This window comes from Peromyscus leucopus, chromosome 16_21, assembly GCF_004664715.2.
Source record: "Peromyscus leucopus breed LL Stock chromosome 16_21, UCI_PerLeu_2.1, whole genome shotgun sequence".
Classification (NCBI taxonomy): Eukaryota; Metazoa; Chordata; class Mammalia; order Rodentia; family Cricetidae; genus Peromyscus; species Peromyscus leucopus.
The window spans coordinates 25440585-25455098 of record NC_051084.1 but is presented as its reverse complement, the minus strand read 5'-3'; the positions used below and the strand labels follow the sequence as shown (position 1 = coordinate 25455098).

Below are 14514 nucleotides of genomic sequence, written 5' to 3'. Positions count from 1 at the left end.
CATTGGATGATCAGGCCTCGGGGGTCTAATAAAGGGCACTAGGGTGCTGTGGCGAGGGTGGTGAAATCCAGAGCCCCCCCCCCCCACATCCCGAGATTGTCTGCTTATCATTTGAAGTGCATCGGGTACCTGCTGAGATCCTGATGGATGTCGGTTGACTTAGGGGAGACGGCGCTGAGCGGTGCCCACGCGGGAAATAAATGAAGGGCTAAATGCGGCCCCACACAGGGCAGTGGGATGAATGTGGTGATAATAAGTGGTTTCGTGTTAAGCAAACTCGAGTTTTGGATACAGTGCATCTCGGGAAGTTTCGTTGGCTTTATTTCCTTAAAGAACATCGTTTTAGGGCTAGCAAGATTGCTTCCGGTTAAGGGAGCTTGTCGCCAAGCCTGATGACCTGAGTTTGAGCCCCAGGCCTTGCATGGTGAACAGAGAGCTGACGCGTGCGAGTTGTCCCTCCACTACCAGCCTCCCCCAACAGTAAATGAACCGAGGCTTGTGGCAGTCGCTGGTAGGATTTCTGTAAGGACTTGGCCACTGCCTTTTTTTTTTTTTTTTTTTTTTTTTAGATTTAAATTTATTGATATGTATGTGATACATATTGATATGCGTGTGGAGTGATTTAGGAGGGCTTCCTGCATAGGGCTGTGGATCCCTTGAAGCTGGAGATGGGGGGGTTGTGAGCCATCAGGTTTGGGTGCCGGAGACTGAACTCAGGTCCTCAGGCAAGAGCAGCCAGAACTTTTAGCACTGAGCCGTCCCCCCAGCCCCTCCGCTGAGTTTTTGACATAGTGAAGGACACATACCCAGTGGCTTGCACCCTGCTTTCCATCCACAGTAATTACTTGGTCAGAAAGGAAAAATAAATGTGGAGAGTTATGGACCACCAGCGTGCTAGGTTGTGTAGTCGAGTGCTGATGTCACGGGAGGGAGACCCATGTGTCTGTTTTTGTTGTTGTTTGTTTTTAAAGTTCCCACTGGGCATGGTGGCCCATGCTTTTAAATCCCAGCACTTGGGAGGCAGAGGCAGACAGATGTTAGAACAGTGGTTCTCAACCTGCCTAATGCTGCCACGCTTTAATACAGTTCTTCATGTTGTGACCCCCCCTCCAACCACAAAATTATTATTTTTGTTTGTTTTTGTTTTGAGAGACAAGATTTCTCTGTGTAGCTTTGTACCTATCCTGGATCTCGCTCTGTAGACTAGGCTGGCCTTGAACTCACAAAGATCTGCCTGGCTCTGCCTCCTGAGTGCTGGAATTAAAGGTGTGTGCCGCTGCCGCCGCCGCCGCCGCCGCCGCCGCCGCCGCTGCCGCCACCCAGCCATAAAATTATTTTTGTTGCCACCTCATAACTAATTTTGCTACTGTTATGAATCATAATAAAAATATCTGCATTTTATGATGGTCTTAGGCGACCCCTCTGAAAGGGTCACTCAATAACCCAACCCCCACCCCCCCAACCTCCACCCCCCCTCTCCACCCCCGTGTGCTTGCGTGCATGCGTGCGTGTGTGTCATGAGCCACAGGTTGAAAAACAGTGTTTTAGAAGAAAGTTCTTCAAAAAGAAAAATGATGTAGGTTGTATTATACAAGCCTAACTCTGGGCTCCCTCGCAGTCTCCCAGGGAGGTGAACCTTTGTTCACTTCCATCCTTGTAGGAAATGATCCATCTTCCCCTTAAGGGTGCTTAATACACATAAATTAACGCCAATTTATTGCAGGATTGCTATTGGTGGTTGCTGGATTGCTTCTGTTATGAAATTACAGACTTCTAAAATTAGATGCCTTTAGATGTTCTTCTTTTAATGACAAAAATAGATGTTTGTTTTTTAAAATTGGGTAAGGCAGGAAAGGAAAAGAGACGACCGTTTCATTCCAGTGAACTGTTTGTCATGCTAGAGAGTTTTGTTCAATGCCCCCCACTCCCACCCCACCCCCTCACCCCCGGTGCAGAAACATTTTCTGCCTCTGGAGTACGTAACTGACTTTCAGTGATGGTTGGAACTTGGGAACTTGGAAGTGGCCACCCTTCCCTCCTCTTAATGTTTGCTGGTTGACTTCTTTGAAGCTTCCATGTGTATGAGCCCCGGGGGATACCCTTGAACCTATAGCCTTTGTTCTGAAACAGTTGCTGATTGGTTGATCAGGTCAGGGGGAGGGGCAGCGGCAGGGTCTCGATCTAGAACTAACACAAATGGACTGTGTGGGTTTTGTTGTTGTTGTTGTTGTTGTTTAAGGACTGTTTTCTGGACGCAAGGGCCAGAATCAGCGGTGTTCCCTGCTAGGAGGAGAGTTGCCAGGGCTGAGTACTCACCAGAAACCAGCAGAGGCTACGCTTAGGTTCCGGCTTGTCTCTGCAGGTTTGCTCTGTGAAGGGTATGTCATCAGGCAGGGGTTCCACTGTGCTGTCAGCAGCTGTTGTGACCCCTCATGAGTCCTCTGAGGTCCTTTCTTCTGATGTGTATGTAAAAAGTTGGGTTAGCTTACAGGGAAGGACGACAGAATGAGACAAAGACCTATGGCATCCTTACTCCAGCAGTGAAGAACACATAGCTCGTTCCTGATGTGCCTGGGTCATTTTCTAAATACTCCGCTTGTATTTTTCCAAGTGGGTCTGATCTACCACTAACTAGGTCAGCACTCTGGATACCTGGTCATAGACAATATTAAAAAGACTAGTGAGCCGGGCGGTGGTGGCGCACGCCTTTAATCCCAGCACTTGGGAGGCAGAGGCAGGCGGATCTCTGTGAGTTCGAGGCCAGCCTGGGCTACCAAGTGAGTTCCAGGAAAGGCGCAAAGCTACACAGAGAAACCCTGTCTCGAAAAGCAAAAAACAAAACAAAACAACAAACAAACAAAGACTAGTGGTCGGAGTGGGCTGAGCTAGTCTGACCTTCAGCTGTAACTGCTCCGAAGTCTCATGTTTTCTTAGGCTTTGTCTTCATCTCAGTCAACCAAGATAAACGAATCCTGCCTACATGTTTGGTTGATGGAGTGCTTGTATTTGAATAGATTATGTTCCCTATATACTTGGCGTGAGTGGGGGCTTGCTATGTGGTGGCTTCAGACTTGGGCACACCTAGCACTTCATGAGTTACTTACAGAGTGTGTGTGTGTGTGTGTGTGTGTGTGTGTGTGTGTGTGTGTGTGGTCAGGTGTCTTCTTGGGTCACTCCACTTTATTTACTGAGGCAGCCTCTCTCATTGAATCTGGAACCTGCCGATTGGGTCCATGGAGCTAGCCGGCTTGCCCTAGGGACCAGCATGCCCCAGTACTCTTTCCTCCTGAGCCCTGGGATTACAGATAGACTTCCACGCCGTGGGAATGATGGGGATCCAAATCATGGGCCTCCTTCTTGCACGGTGAGTGTTTTGTCTCCGGAGCCAGCTCCCAGCATAGCATCGATAGTGCTTTTTGTCTTCCTTCTCTTTTTAATTTGAATTACAATTATTTATTTGGGGGGGAGGTGGTATGTACCATGGCATGTGTGTGGAGGTCACATGAAAAATCAGCAGAAGTCAGTTCTCTTCTGCCATGTGGTTCCTGAGGAGCAAACTTTGAGAGAAGCTTCGTTGTAAGAGACTTTGCGTCTGTTCCACTTGTAGGGAAGGCTTCCTCTCATTAACGCCTAGATTAGTGATGTCTGAGTTCTAACCGGCTGCTTTCCACGTTTTGTTTGAGGGGTCTGATCTTTGAAGTTCGAAGTGTATTTTCTCTTAGTGGCACTGATGAAATTGGGCTCAGACTAAACCTTTGCAAAGTGGATTGGGAAAACTTTTGTGAGTCTCACAGCCGAACCCGGTGTGAAAGGGCGGAGTTCTCATTTGGGTTTGTTACTGAGCATCCCTTTCCCCCGTCCCCTCTCCAGGATGAGTCCTCTATTTTATTATGCATTTTGTTTCATTTCAGTTTGGACCTCATGCTCTCCATCCCCCTGCCTTAGCCTCTGAGTGCTGGGATTACAGGTTTTCTCAGTCTGCTCTAATAGGGAAGTGAACAGTGGGAGGGAGCCACAGTGGAGCTGGGCCTCCCTGCCCTTTTCTGTACTCCCCAGACACAAGCCTGACAAGCCAGGGGATCTCATATCCCGGGCAGACTTCCATACACTGTTTACCCACCGAGGAAGTTCCAGGTTTAATGGGGGACTATAATAGGACTCCCAGTCTGACGTTAATTAACCCGAAATGAGGAGTGGAACTGCTGAACACCAGTGAAGAATTGGGCATGCCACTGAAAGACTTAATTAGGAAGCAGCTTTTCAAATGAGCTCTCTGCTGCTGAGCTCTAGCCCTGGATCCTAGGGGCTGCAGAATAACCTGTGTGTGTGTGGCGGGGGGCAGCTTGGCCTGATATGTAGATTTTTGACTGTGGGTAGAGAGGGTGCCGGTTGTGGGAACTCTGAGTTTAAAACTAAATAAAACGAACAGAAAAAACCTGAGAAGGGTATAGAGGAGATAATTACAGAATTACTGAGCATTTTTTGTATTTTTTGAGGTGGAAGCCATTCTTACCTGGCACTCAAGCTACCCAGGGACCTCACGAAGCTCCCTGCTCGGTCACCCAAGGCTTCTGAAGTATTTTGACTCTGCTCCCTCCTGTTGGTTGCCCCTGAGCTGTTCTGCAAAGCCACATTCCACCACGCACACAAGAGACTTTCTGTTTCCTATATGATCTTGGCTCATTCGCTTGTCCAAAAAAACCCGCCACTGTTTTACTGATTAAGTCTTGAGTCTAGACACTTAGGATTCAGTCATGAACAAAACAGAGGAGGGTGAAGGGAGATGAGAGGAGGGTGGTGGGACTGGGGTGCATATAGTCACAGCATATTACATGGGTGTGCACGGGTCTCATAATGACACCCCTTACTTTGTATAAGATATTTTGGTAATAAAAGTGAATGAAATACAATAGCATCTCACAAAAGTATAGTAGTATATCACAACCAAGATACTAACATATATATGTTAGTATATATATGTTAGTATATATATATATGTTAGTATCTTGGTTGTGATATATATATGTGTTAGTATATATGTTAGTATATGTATATATATATATGTTAGTATCTTGGTTGTGATATACTACTATAGTTTTGAGATATATATATATCAAGAACAGGGACCTGGGGAGTTACATCCTAGATGACTGGAACGGGATAAAACAAATAACCAGTGACCGTGACAAATATCGAGCACAGGATTCTAAGTAACACTTATTAATGATGCCTAAGTTAAGTCACTTAAACTCAGTCACCCAGACGTTATGCTCATCCTTTACAAATGGTGAATTCCCATCTCATAACTTCCCATTCTTCCAGCTGACCATTGGTGGAGCTGGGATTTGAACCCAGATATGTGACGCAGGGTTTGTGATCACAGCCACTTGGTTCTCTCTCGGCTGTTTGAGAAACAGAGGTGAGTCTGATTATGGCGGTGAATTAGCGCCGGGTTGGCCGTCTTGCTGAAGTGGTTACAGTTACAGGAAAATAGTTGTATCCAGGGCCCAGTCATTCCAAAGCTATTCCTCCAGCTCTTTCCTCATCCCTTCCACCTGGTGAGATCCAGTCAAGGATGCTCCAGTGCCCTGCTATTCTCAGTAAAGCTGTTCCCTTTTCCTCTAGTTGAGACGGGAGAAGATTGACCTGGAAAACACCCTGGAGCAAGAGCAAGAGGCGCTGGTGAATCGGCTGTGGAAGAGGATGGATAAGCTGGAAGCTGAAAAGAGGTCTGTTTAGCCTCACTCACCTGTGCGTGTGCGTGCGTGTGTGCGTGCGTGCGTGCGTGCGTGCGTGCGTGCGTGCGTGTGCGCGCGCACGCGCGCTTGTTTGGAGGGTTCCTGACTGTTACTAGGATAACAGTGAGACATTTGCATTGCTTGGGTGATACACACCATCCTAACTTGTTAAAGGAAATACATGTTGGTCTCTCCGCTGGCGGTCTCCTCTCTCTGCTTGGCTTTTCTCCTGCCACACATAGGGATTATTTCATTGGCTGGTACAAGGCCAAGGCGGAAGTCGACCTTGAGTGCCGCAGGTCACCTATTAATTAGTGCACATCTCTAGGATTGACTTAGTTGGGAGACCTGAGTAGAAAAATGGCTATCCATTAGCTTTTAAACCCACTGTAAATAGATACCTGTGGATATTTAATACTTGTGTGTTCAGTGTACATACACAGATGTAAAGCATCACCCAGCAACAGACAGTTCCCAAATTGCCTGGTTGCAGATTGCCTTGGTCCTTGTTTTTGACCGCTCTGTACTTTGGGGTTAGAAGGGACAGAGCGTATAAAAATAGCAAGAAGAACCTGTCTCAGAGCTTTGTGTGGGGTAAAGGCGAGTTTCCTTTGAAGCTGATTATTAGCCCCCTGCCCCAGAATCTTGGGTTTGCCTCCCAGAAGCCTATGCTGTATGTCGCTGGTTTCAAAGAGCTGTTCCACGCTGTTCCGAGTTCACGTGTCGAAATACAAACACCAAACCAAACCACAGAGCCTAAGAAACGTGAAGATTCTAACTGTATGTCTAGGAGAAACCCTCCAGCCATAATCAGTCCGCATCATGGTAGCAGTTCCAATAAACTGAATTATGAAGTTACCTTGTGATTGCGACCATATTTCCCTGTTAATTTCCTCAGCGAGGGTAGGAACTACAGGTCGGTCAGTTTTGCAGTTGAGCAAATTGAGAGGTAAATAATTCAATATAAAGCAAACCCCGGGAGCCCCAGCGGCTTAGAGAGGGAGGTGAGAGATTGTTGCAGTTAGCCTGCCTTTTGGAACGCAGTCGGAGGCTTTTACATACATATTATAATTGTATTGTTACTGAACTTAGCTGTAAGAAATGGTCATTGTGTAGGTAAAATGCGATGGAGCCTTTTCTAAGTTACATCATCAGCTAGGTCTCTGAATGTTTGCTGGACTCTGGGCATAGGAACGGGAAACGCGATCCACAGACTTCACAGTTACGGTCGGCTGCCAGGGTCACTCACAGAGCAGAAGGAACAGGGATGGTGGCTCGGTGGTGCCGTACTTGCTGCACAAAGCGTGAGGACCTGAGTTCAGATTCCCAGGACTGACAGCAGCCGGACACGCTAGTTACACGCTAGCCCCTGCGTGTAACCGCAAACGTGCTCCTAAAGCAAGGTGGGAGGTGGAGACAGAATTCCCAGAAGCCCTGGCCAGTTTACCTTGCTTAGCAGCAGAGAACAAGAGACCTTGTTGTGAACCAGGGGGAAGGGAGGACCCACACCTGGGAGCGCCCTCTGACCTCCACGTGTGGGTGGCACGTGTGCACCTGTGCTAACCCGAGAGCACACAATAAACACAAAAGAAATGAGATCTTGCCATTCTGCCTGTTTGACCTGTGATACTTGTAACTGAGGATGGGCAGAGAGGTGGTGAGACAGACAGGCATCCGTCTGTCCTGTGGATGCTTTTCAGGCCAGCCCTCAGCTCGAATGTCGCAGAGTCTTCTATTGCATGCAAACTGTTCTTCATTGTTGTTGTTTTTTTCTTTCTTTCTTTTTCCTTCTCTTTCCTGTGAAGAATTCTACAGGAGAAATTAGACCAGCCTGTGTCCGCCCCGCCATCGCCTAGAGACATCTCCATGGAGATCGATTCTCCTGAGAACATGATGAGGCATATCAGGTTTTTAAAGAATGAAGTGGAGCGGCTGAAGAAGCAGCTTCGAGCAGCCCAGTTACAGCGTACGTGGCGTCCCGTCCCCTCGTTCCTGTCTGTCAGATCAGTGCGTGTACCAGGCCCACATCAGTCTCTGCACTTACCGGTGAACCTGCCTAGCCGTACTCACAGTGTGCCTTATTAGTGACACGTAGACATTGGTACACGAGTACCTGTCATTTCTGGGATGCATTTTTTAAAAGGAAGCTATCGTAGGGGAGGGCCCGTAATTTAGAATACTTCCAGAAGATAATTCTGATCATCTCAAGAGGGAGACACTGAATTATCGGGATCCCAGGTATCTTCCTTCTTCCTTCCTTGCTGAGATAAAATTCTCTGACTTAAGGGAGAACGTGCTTATTTGGCACACAGATTACAGCTCATCATGACATGGGAAGTCATGGAGAAACCGGTCACATCACACCCATAGTTGGAAACAGAGAACAGTTAATTAATGCATACCTATGCTCAGCTACCTTCATATATATATATATATATATACACACACACATATATAATTTATATGATGTCTATATAGTATTTATGATATTTATAATATATAGTATTTATATATTTTATATAGTATTTATATATTTATATAGTATTTATATATATTATTGCTGCTTTGATGATTTCATGTCATGTATTTTGATTATTGTCACCATTCACGCCTCCTCGTAACTCCTGCCACACCCACCCTCCATCACCACACTTCCAACTTTGTGTCTGCATTTTATTTAACTCCCTGAACCCCCTCGAGCTCTCTAGGTACTCAAGTGTGGGGTCATCCGCTACAGCAGAATCAGCCTACCTACCAGGACCTGACTCTGACCCTAGACCTCAAGAAAGCGGTGCCACTCACCATGCATGTCCTCCCACATCCATTAATATAATTAAAATAATCCTTCTCATACACTTTTCTGAGGCCCCTTTCCACATGGTTCTGTTACCGAACTTGGCTGGGGGAGTGGGTCACAACCTGTAACCCCAAATCGGGTCTGACTACCTGTCCTCAGTGAGGCAGTAAAAAGGTCAAATTCACAGTGGAAAGCAGGAGAGGAAGGTTTAATCACTGGCCACCTTGGGGAAGGGGACAAAGAGCTTATGTATGAGTCAGGGATGAGGACCGAGGGGCTAATGCCACAGCTACACCCAAGGAGGTGCAGGCTGCCTGATACACAGAGTTGGAGACAGAGGATAGAACGGGTCAGTAACACATTGTCCTCTAAGCCTTACTGACACCAGCTGAGCTGATCGGTGCTGATGGCCTCTTTGGGCCAGCCTTTTCTGCCCTGGGAAAAACTACACTAGCACTCCCTGCCGCCTTCAGCAAGATCTGCAGGCCCTTCCAAGACCAAGCAGTGCAGTGAAGTGCTAAGGGATGCGAGTACAGCACCCTTCCCTGGGACCACGGATTTGCACATCTAAGCAGTTCTGGTCCAGGTGTGGTCCCTCCCGCCGTGGGTGCGTCTTTGTCTGGGTTTCCGTCTCAACCTGTAGAGTGTGAAATCTCTTCCAGGGAGACAGGTTTCCCCCGCCAGCTCTCTCGGTTGCCCTTCCCTTCTACCAGTATGAGATTCCTGGGGAAATTACAATTTCCTTGGTGCACACTGTTTCAGTAGTCTGATAGTGAGAATAAAAGACACAAGTGTTTTAGAATATTTGCATTTCTGCCTGTTAGAGTTCTAGACAGTATCCAATTGGCAATTAAAACTGTCAGGCCAGGTGACCTTTGTAATCATGTTTATCTGTATGATGTGCTAATGAATCTGCACAGGAGCCCTCCCTGCGCTTCTGGACTATGAAGGGAGGGCTGTGAAGAGTGTTTGCCTTCCTTACTGCTGAATCTAATCTCAGCTGACATTTGCCCATGGTATTTGCAGAATAAATGCTTTTGAAATTTAGACTTAATGTTTGGAAAAGGCCAGGCAGGGTATGGAGTAGAAATCAAGGTACTGGGTTGCTGAACTTGTCTGGGTCTCTCTGCATTTTTAGGGGTCTGCCCTACTTCTGATGTTTGGTTGCAGACATTTCTTCCTTGAGGTAATGTAGTGGGGGGAAGGGCTTCCCAATCCCCTGTTTCTGCCAGGTGAGCAGTTTGCACAGGCAAATACTTAGTGTTCACACAGATGTGTGCATGCGCCAGAATTGCTTCATACCCAGAGTTGCGCAGTGAGCATGACCTTCTGCATCTTTCTCTTTGAAAACACTTTTTTGTTTTGTTTTTTTCAGGACAGGTTTTCTCTGTGTAGTCCTGACTGTCCCGGAACTCGCTCAGTAGACCAGGTCAGCCTTGAACTCACAGAGATCCACCTGCCTCTGCCTCCCGAGTGCTAGAGTAAAGGTGTGCGCCACCACCGCCCGGCAAAATCACTTTAAAACAGCTAGTGTTGCAGTTCTTCTCCCGGCTGCCTACACAGCTGCCTTGGGCCCTCCCTTAAAGGCTGACTATTCTACCCATTCAGTGCTCCGTACAAAGGATCCCCTTTCTAAATATTTTTATTACATGTATTTATTTAGCACATGGCCGGGTGCTCATATGTTGGTTAGAGAACAGCTTGTTAGGAGTAGGTTCTCTCCTTTCACCGTGTGAGTCGAGGGGTCCAGCTCGGGCTAGCAAGCGTGGTGGTAGGTGTGCCTCTTAACCTGAAGGGCCATCTCCCCGGCCCCAAATGACCCCGTGTGGTGTTGTCCTCGAGCTGCAGTGAGCACGCTTGTGTGTGCACATCTCCCTGTGCACAAGTGCCTTGGACAGACCCCAGACAGACCAGTCCACTCAGTAGAAGGCACACTGATGATCTCAATGGCTCACTCACTTCTCCATTGAAGAGTATTACAAGTAGAGGTTCAGTGTTCTGTCCTGGATGATATCTCAAAATCCTGGAGTCTTTCAAAAGTATGGCGTGTTCTCTCTTGTTGCTGCAACAAGCCTAGGCACAGTGGCTCAGAAGGGCACAGATGGATTATTTTGTAGCTCTGGAGGCCGGAAGTCTGACATGTGGGGGGCTTCCAAGGCTGTCTATATAGTATGTAGCACTATGTATCTCTGGAGATGTCCGGAGACTCTGAGGCTCTCCTCTTGGTCTGTGACTCTTCAGGCTCCATCCATACCTCCACTGTGGCTCTTCCTTGTGGGGAAGTTTCTCCCATATCCTCTCCCTGTTCAGGTCTCCTTTTCACGCTGGCTAAGCCTTGTGATTATCTTCTACCTACCCCGATAATCCAGGATTATCTCACCATCCTGAATCCTTAATTTGATCACACATACAAAATCCCTTTTGTCTTGGTGTCATGCGGTAGGTGGGGGATGAGTCCGCCAGCACCGCCATCGTTCCTGCCAGCGCTGGGTGGTTTTCTGAGTTCTTCCAGGCCTAGACGGTAGTCCTCTGAAATGTTTGTTTTTAATCCAGGGAATTCTGAGGTGTATCTCAGGTAACTGCTGCAGATACTCCATGACACCGGATGAGCTAAATCAAAATGTTCTCAGTGCCAGTTTGTTCTGGGCTGGATAGGCAGCGTGTTTTTATCCCCTCTTCCAGGGCACCCAGCTCCCTTTTTCCTTCCTCCTTCATGCTTGGCTAGTCACCTCCAAGGGAAGGGTGCTGTATTCTCATCCCTTAGCACTCACTGCACTGCTTGGTCTTGGAAGGGCCTGCAGATCTTGCTGAAGGGGTCAGGGAATGCTAGTGTGATCCCCCACCCCACCCCCTCCAGGACAGAAAAGGCTGGCCCAAAGAGGCCATCAGCACCAATCAGCTCAGCTGGTGTCAGTAAGGCTTAGAGGACAATGTGTTACTGACCCGTCCTATCCTCTGTCTCCAACTCTGTACATCAGGCGGCCTGCACCTCCTTGGGTGTAGCTGTGGCCTTAGCCCCTCAGCCCATCCCTGACTCATAAACACTTGAATCTCTCAGGAGTTCTCAGTTTGGGTTGAGCCTCAGACTCGGCTGGGGCTTGGTCCCCGTGTGGTCTATAGGCTGGGAAGGGGACGGAAAACCATCTGCTTGTGGGGGCATTGCTTTGAAACTGGTTTGGGTGGCCATCCTCACCGGATGGCTGAGGTTCGATTTCAGGAGGTAGTAGACGATGAGGGCTGTACAAACCGTGGACCCCCAGGACTAGAGAGCTGTGTGGGAGAGGAAAGAGACAGTACCAGCAGAGGGCACCCAAGGAATGCCTTGGTTCCAGCCTCCGGTGCCTGGGTCTTGACACTGGAGAACTTGCACTTGGGGCCTGCTAATGTATCTGAGTTGAGTTGATGTATTGACAGGAAGTCCTGAAGTCCTTCCTGAGGTGACATTCTTACCTCTAAGTTACTGGCCTAGCGTTCCTCTGCCAAGTCCCCATATCCTAACACATTGACCTCTCCTTTTAGTTTTGTTCTATTGTATTTTTGTTTGTTTGAGACAGGGTCTCATTATGTAGCCCAGGCTGACCTCAAACTCTCAGCTCTCCTGCCTTAACCCTGGGTGCTGGGAATATAGGCATGTATCCCGTGTCCAGCCTGAATAGCAGTTTTCTTTGAAAAATAACATTTCCTCTTAAATCACTGTTCTGGGAACTTGCTCTGTAGTCGCCATCTGAGTTTGAGCAAGCATTAGGTATGCCCAGGGCCACCTGGTACTTCCTGTTGAGCTCAATGAGAAATCTGCACACAAGCATACTTGGGGAGACTTAATTTAAGCTGTTCATATTAAAAGTGAGCTTTGTAAGTATTTTCCCAGCATCACTTCAATTAAAAAGACTTCGCATATGGATTAGGCAGCGGGGGTTTCTGGCTGTATTCAAAACAGCTGAGAGATTTAGTGTTTAGTGGACATAATGGTGTCTGATAATCTGAGTATTTTAATTTCTGAAACAGGGAGAGACCAGGCTGGAGAGATGGCTCAGTGGTTAAGACTGCTTACTGCCCACCCAGAGGATCTTAGTTCAATTCCTAGCAACTGCGATTTCAGCACTAGGACATGGGATGTCTTCGTGCTTACATGGGCATTGTATTCTGGTGCATATACTAACCCACAGGCACACATCTATGCATAATTTAGAATAAAACAATTTTTTTAAATTAAGAAATAAAGTTTAAAAGCTTTTGTATATTCTGTAATGATATGTACTTGGAAATCATTGAATAATTGTCATCAGAAGTCATTATTGGGCAGGCGGGCTGAGTGGGTAAAGGCACTTGCCACCAAGCCTGAGGACCTGAGTTCGATCCTCAGAACCCACGTGGTTGATGGGCATGAAGCAGTTCCCAAAGATTATCCACACGCCTGGATGAGGCTTACACACACTTAGTGGAACAAGAGCTTTTCGCTCACTGTGTGAAGTTGTGTTTTACAAGAATGTTATCTGCCACCAAAAGTGTCCCACTAGCACAGTGCTTCTGGTGGTGCTCGCCCACCATGCACGGTGGATGTGCTATTGAGGGTGACGCCCCCACCCCCCAGGTGGCCTGGCTAGAGTGGACAGACAGCCTATAGGGCAACCGGTGGGCCAGTCTGTCCCCCTAACTAGACTCCCTGCTCTCCAAGCTTCCACCGTGGAGAAGGAAGTCTGGCAAGGTGGTGAATGAAACTCAGCCCAATTCTGTCACGTCATCACCTAGAGCCCTCGTCCTGTGTCCTGCGAGTGCGAGGGGGATGGGGTGAAGCCGCCGAGCCTGTCCGCTCTGCCTGTTAGATCATTTGCTAACTGGACCTCACTTGTGAACCTGATGCTGAGGATAAACTTTAAACCCCGGACTCCTGTGAGGGGTGGGGGGATGATTGCCCACGACACGGTCTTAATTGCGCGCTGTGGCTCTTCAGATTCGGAGAAGATGGCCCAGTACTTGGAGGAGGAGAGGCACATGAGGGAAGAGAACCTCAGACTGCAGCGGAAGCTCCAGCGGGAGATGGAGAGGAGGGAAGCACTCTGTCGCCAGCTCTCCGAGAGCGAGTCCAGCCTGGAAATGGATGACGAAAGGTTTGCACCCTGCATGCTCCCCCCACCCCATCCCCTGCACACGCGCGTGCGCGCGCACGCACACACACACACACACACACACACACACACACACAAACACGCACCCTTTATAGCTCGAGTCCCAGAGGATCCGGTGCTCTTATCCATGGGCACCAGGGCTGTAGCTTGGGTGCTGGCATACTTGCAGGCAGAAACACCCGTATCCATACATTGATTTTAAAATGATATATTCTAGAAGAGGAGAGCTTAAATGTCATACGGGCTGTGGTGATGAATAACCCCCCCCCCCCAAGTTAAAGCATGTACCCACAGTAGGGTATGTGTGGGATTGAATACTCTGCTTACCCTGGAGGAGAAGCTGCCCTTCTGGAATGGCGTGCGAGGGAGAGAAATGGAGGCCAAGCTGGCATTTGTTTTGTTTTTAAATTTTCAACGTTGATATTTAAATGCAAGCAAAGATACTAGAGACATGCATTTGCTGCTGCTCCTATTTCTAGTAACAGGAATAAATAAGTTCACGTACTTAGATACAAATATCACAGGCACATTTAGCAGGATTTTCTCCAAATCTGCTTTAATTGAATTGCAAACATTTCAGTGATTTTTTTTTTCCCCTTTTAGAATATTTATGTTAACCTCATTTGTCAATACGCTATGCCAAGCTCTTCTTTAAAATTCCTTGATGATTTCAAACATTTGTAGATTGAATTTGGGCCATTTTCATCCCCCATGTGTGATCACTCTCACACCCCACCCCACCCAGCAGTCCCCCACCCCCTTTGCTATCTTTGTTTTTAACCCGCTGAGTTTAGCATTTAGCTCGTCCGTGCATCCGTATCCTTTGGAAATAACTCTTAGGATCTTGATCAGA

General features: G+C 47.7%; 1 protein-coding gene across 1 annotated transcript in view; it reads left to right on the top strand.

The window, feature by feature from the left end:
• Ccdc6 (coiled-coil domain containing 6) overlaps positions 1–14514 on the top strand; it is a 100533-nt gene that overhangs the window by 71305 nt on the left and 14714 nt on the right. The window contains 3 exon segments of the mRNA XM_028877252.2: positions 5626–5729; positions 7544–7704; positions 13487–13643. Coding sequence (XP_028733085.1) covers positions 5626–5729; positions 7544–7704; positions 13487–13643 — 422 coding nt within the window.